This window comes from Myotis davidii, unplaced genomic scaffold, assembly GCF_000327345.1.
Source record: "Myotis davidii unplaced genomic scaffold, ASM32734v1 scaffold315, whole genome shotgun sequence".
Taxonomy (NCBI): Eukaryota; Metazoa; Chordata; class Mammalia; order Chiroptera; family Vespertilionidae; genus Myotis; species Myotis davidii.
The window spans coordinates 4466-9018 of NW_006286234.1; the positions used below are offsets into that span (position 1 = coordinate 4466).

At 42.4% G+C, this 4553-nt stretch overlaps 1 protein-coding gene across 1 annotated transcript in view; it reads right to left on the reverse strand.

Annotated features, from left to right (window-relative positions):
* Positions 1-799: 799 nt before the first annotated feature.
* IARS (isoleucyl-tRNA synthetase) overlaps positions 800-4553 on the reverse strand; it is a gene marked incomplete at its 3' end in the record, with an annotated part of 64218 nt that continues 60464 nt past the window's right edge. The window contains exons 21-22 of the mRNA XM_015559822.1: positions 2168-2264; positions 800-855 (exon numbers count right to left, since the gene is read on the reverse strand). Coding sequence (XP_015415308.1) covers positions 800-855; positions 2168-2264 — 153 coding nt within the window. The remainder of the gene's footprint in view (positions 856-2167; positions 2265-4553) is intronic.

A 4553-nucleotide genomic window follows, 5' to 3' on the forward strand; every position in this document is an offset into this window, starting at 1 on the left:
TGAACAACAACAACAACAACAACAACAAAAACAGAAAGGAATGGGTGAAAATATTTGCAAACAATAGTTCTGACATGCAGTTAATATCCAAAATATATCAAGAACACAACACTGAAGAAATAATCCAATTACAAGAGGGACAGAAAACCTGGACACTTCTTCCAAGAAGACATAGAACTGGCCAACAGACATATGAAAAGATGCTCAACTTCATCAGCTATTAGGAAAATGCAAATCAAAACTAGAATGAGTCACCACCTTACACTTGTTAGAATGTTATTATCAATAAGAAAACAATAATAACAAGTGTTGGAGAGGTTGTGAAAAAAAAGAATCCTCATTCATTGTTGATGGGAATATAAACTGTTACAGCAAATATGAAAAGCAGAAACAGTACGGAGGTTCTTCAAATTTGTTAAGAATAGAGTTACTATATAATCAGCAACCCCTCTTCTGGGTATCTAGCGGAAAAATTTGAAAACATTTATTTGCAACGATATATGCATCCCTAGGTTCTGTGCAGCAGATTCATGGTGGCCAAGACATTAAAACAACTAAAGTGTCCTTCGATCAATGACTGGATCAAGAAGAGGTGGTACATATATAAAATGGAATACTACTCAGCTGTAAGATGAAACACTGTCATTTGCAACAACATGGATGGATCTTGAGAATATCATGGAATCAAAATGAAGTCAGACAGAAAAAGCTAAGAACCATAGGATTTCACTCATACGTGGGATATAAAATTGAAAACAACAAATGAACAAATAAGGAAAACAAACAAACAAAAACTCACAGACACAGGTAACTGTATAGTTGTTATTGCAGGGAAGGGGGTGAGAAAAGGGGTATCAAATAAATGGTGACAGAAGATCTGACTGGGTGGTGGACACACAGTGCGATATACAGATGATGTGTCATAGAATTGTACATTTGAAACCTATATGATTTTAATAACCAATTTCACCCCTGTAAATTAATTAACAAACAAAAAAAAGGAGTCACTGACCATGTGCCAGCAAAGTCAATATAAAAAGGACTCAATGTCCCCAAAAGTCAGAACCTCATCTGCAACCTGGGGGAATACAGCCTGCTTCTTAGGATAAAAATGAATGAGAAAAGATGTGAGGAACCAGGCACGAGACCTCATACAAAGCAGACTCTCATTCTGTGTATGTTTAGGAAATATACAAAAGGCATATAATTGACAATGCAGTAGCCCAGTGGTCGGCAAACCGCGGCTCACGAGCCACATGCGGGCTCTCTTTGGCCCCTTGAGTGTGGCTCTTCCACAAAATATCACGTGTGGGCGCGCACGTACAGTGCAATTGAAACTTCGTGGCCCATGCGCAGAAGTTGGTTTTCGGAAAGGAGATAGATGAAACAATTATACAAGACGAGTGTGGATGGGAGAGTTGGAAGGGGTCGACCTCAGCGAACGTACCTTAATCAGATTGAGGACGTTTTTAGCAAAGGCCAGCTTAGGAGTACCCTAATTAAGTTAATAACAATGTACCTACCTAGATAGTTTAAGTTTAAAAAATTTGGCTCTCAAAAGAAATTTCACTCGTTGTACAGTTGATAATTGGCTCTGTTGACTAATGAGTTTGCCAACCACTGGAGTAGCCGAAATAGGATATGAGGAATTAAAACAAGTACAAATATACTGTATGTTATTTAATTAATATTTTAATTGGTAGGAATATGTATCAAGTAAAACAACTGTAATATGTTTGGTGAGATGTTAGTTCAAGAGCTTCACTGTGACAATGACAGTGAAGAGCTCCAATATTTAGGAGAACTTTGGCAATTCAATCTAGATGCAAGAACCTTGACCTGAAACATACTGCCAGTGGTGAAAAGAAAAAAAAAATCCAAATTGTTTTATAGTATTAACTTTTCACCACCTTTATTTAATTTTCCCATCACCATTTATCCCCCCTAAACCCTCCTTTCACCTCCCATCAACCTCCCCCTGAAATCACCCCAAAACCCAACTTTTCAAACTATTGCTTAGTCCTTACTTGACACACATAAGATTTCTGAAAAGGAACTAGAGATTTAAGTTGCTTTAAAACTCAATTTCTATTTCCGGTGGACCAAATACAGAATACAGACATGAAGCAATAGGGCGCTGCGAGCAGCCCACAGGATGAGTTATAGAATGGGGCAAAGAATCTTACCATCAGTCTGCACAGAGAAAGCAGAACACTGAACAAGGTTTCCAGGGCTGTAACACAATCCTCCATCCCATTTTCGCCCTAGTGAATAAAAAAGAAACACATACTGAACTGTTAAAACCAAGTAAGAAATTTATTAAAAAGAGACAATCCAGCCCTAGCTGGTTTGGCTCAGTGGATAGAGCATCGGTCTGTGGACTGAAGGGTCCTGGATTCAATTCGGTCAGGGCACATGCCTGGGTTGCAGGCTCGATCCCCAGTAGAAGGTGTGCAGGAGGCAGCTGATCAATGATTCTCTCTCATCATTGATGTTTCTACCTCTCCCTCTCCCTTCCTCTCTGAAATCAATAAAAATATATTTTAAAAAAGGAGCGACAATCCATAGGGAGCACACAATGAGAGAGAGAGAGAGAAAGAGAGAGAGAGAGAATCCCTAGGGAGTACACATTGTACAGACAGGACAGAGAGAGCAAGGAGATGTGACTAGCACAGATGATCTGGGGCCAGGGCAGAAAGCCAGGATGAGACCCTTACTCCCTCCCATACCACCTGAGGCCAAGCTAATGGAGAAGGGCTCTGTTACTGTGAGGTAAAGATGAGTTAAGAGAACCCGATGTCTGAGAGTGGGAATGGACAAGTAGTTGTTAACCCTTTGAGTGCCAACCAATATCCTAGGAACTATGCTAAAATTGCCAGGGCATTTTTGCTGATTTTACAGCAGTTTAGGAAAAAAATTATGAATCGCAAGTAAATGAAGCTACATATTCAATATCTTCCACAAAATCGTCATCTTCACAGCAAGAATTGACATATTTAGCAATATCATCATCACTAATAAAAGCAGACTTAAAACTGGACACTGCAGGAGGAGTGCAATAGCGCTCCTGGCACTTTTGGCAAAAGACAGGAGTAGTGCGATCATGCTCCCTGGCACTCTAGGGGTTAACATAAAAATTTAAAGCACTTTTAAGTAACTTTTAAAAAATATATACACTATGTATTTAAAAATAATTATATTGATTCATTATTAAAAAAACAAACAACAAAAAAAGAACACTCAACCATAATTATGTTACCCAGAAAAAATTACTGTAAACATTTTAATGCATGTCCTTGTAGATTTTGTGTGTATAAAGACATACATGTTTACATGTGCACATTTTAACAAAAATGAATTACTTCTGTGCTGGGCTTTTGTCATCAACACATTTGAAGGAAAAGCTAATGGGTAGCCCTAGCCAGATTGCCTCAGTGGATAGAGCACTGGCCAGCATACTGAATGGTTGCAGGTTCAATTCCAGTCAAGGGCATGAATTTCGGTTGCAGGCTCGATAGCCGGTCACATGTGCGAGAGGCAACCAGTCAATGTGACATTCACATTGATGTTTCTCTCTCTCTATCACCCCTTTCCTACACTCTCTCTAAATATCAATGGAGGATTTAAAAAAACAGAACACCCACAAACAACAAAAATGATGGGCGGTGGGCACCTAACTGGACTTTGGTATGGGTATGTCCTATATTATATAATCACTAGAGGCCCGGTGCACGAATTTGTGCACTGGTGGGGTCCCTCAGCCTGGTCTGTGCCCTCTTGCAATCCGGGATCCCTCAGGGGATGTCAGAGACCCAGTTTTGGCCCAATCCCCGCAGGCCAGATCTAGGGATTATACCTGTGCACAAATTCATGCCCTGGGCCTCTAGTATGCATATAAGATCTTTGGTAGTCTCTTCCCACCCTCGTTCTCCTCCCCTCTGAGATTCATCAGTCTGTTCCATGTTTCCATGCCTGTGCGTTGAGCGTCTACCCCCCGTGGTCAGTGTGCGTCATAGCTACTGGGTGAACAGTGGCTTAGGCTTTTATATATAGAGACTAGAGGCCTGGTGCACAAAAATTTGTGCAATCGGGGGTGTCCCTCAGCCCGGCCTATGCCCTCTTGCAGTCTGGGACCCCTCAGAGGATGATCACCTGCTGGCTTAGGCCGCTCCCTGGGGGATCGGGCCCAAGCTGGCAGTCAGACATCCCTCTGGCAGCCCAGCAGCCCTCAGGGGATGTCCACTTGCCAACGGGGAGCAGGCCTAAGCTGCAGTCGGACATCCTTAGCGCTGCGGAGGAGGCGGGAGAGGCTCCCACCACCACCGCTGTACTGGCAGCCATCAGCCTGGCTTGTGGCTGAGCAGAGATCCCCCATGCGGGAGCACACTGACCACCAGGGGGCAGCTCCTGCATTGAGCATCTGCCGCTGATGGTCAGTGTGTGTCATTGTGACCAGTCATTCCCAGTCGTTCTGCTGTTAGGGTCAGTTTGCATTTTACCCTTTTACTATATAGGATAGAGGCCTGGTGCATGGGTGGGGGCTGGCTGGTTTG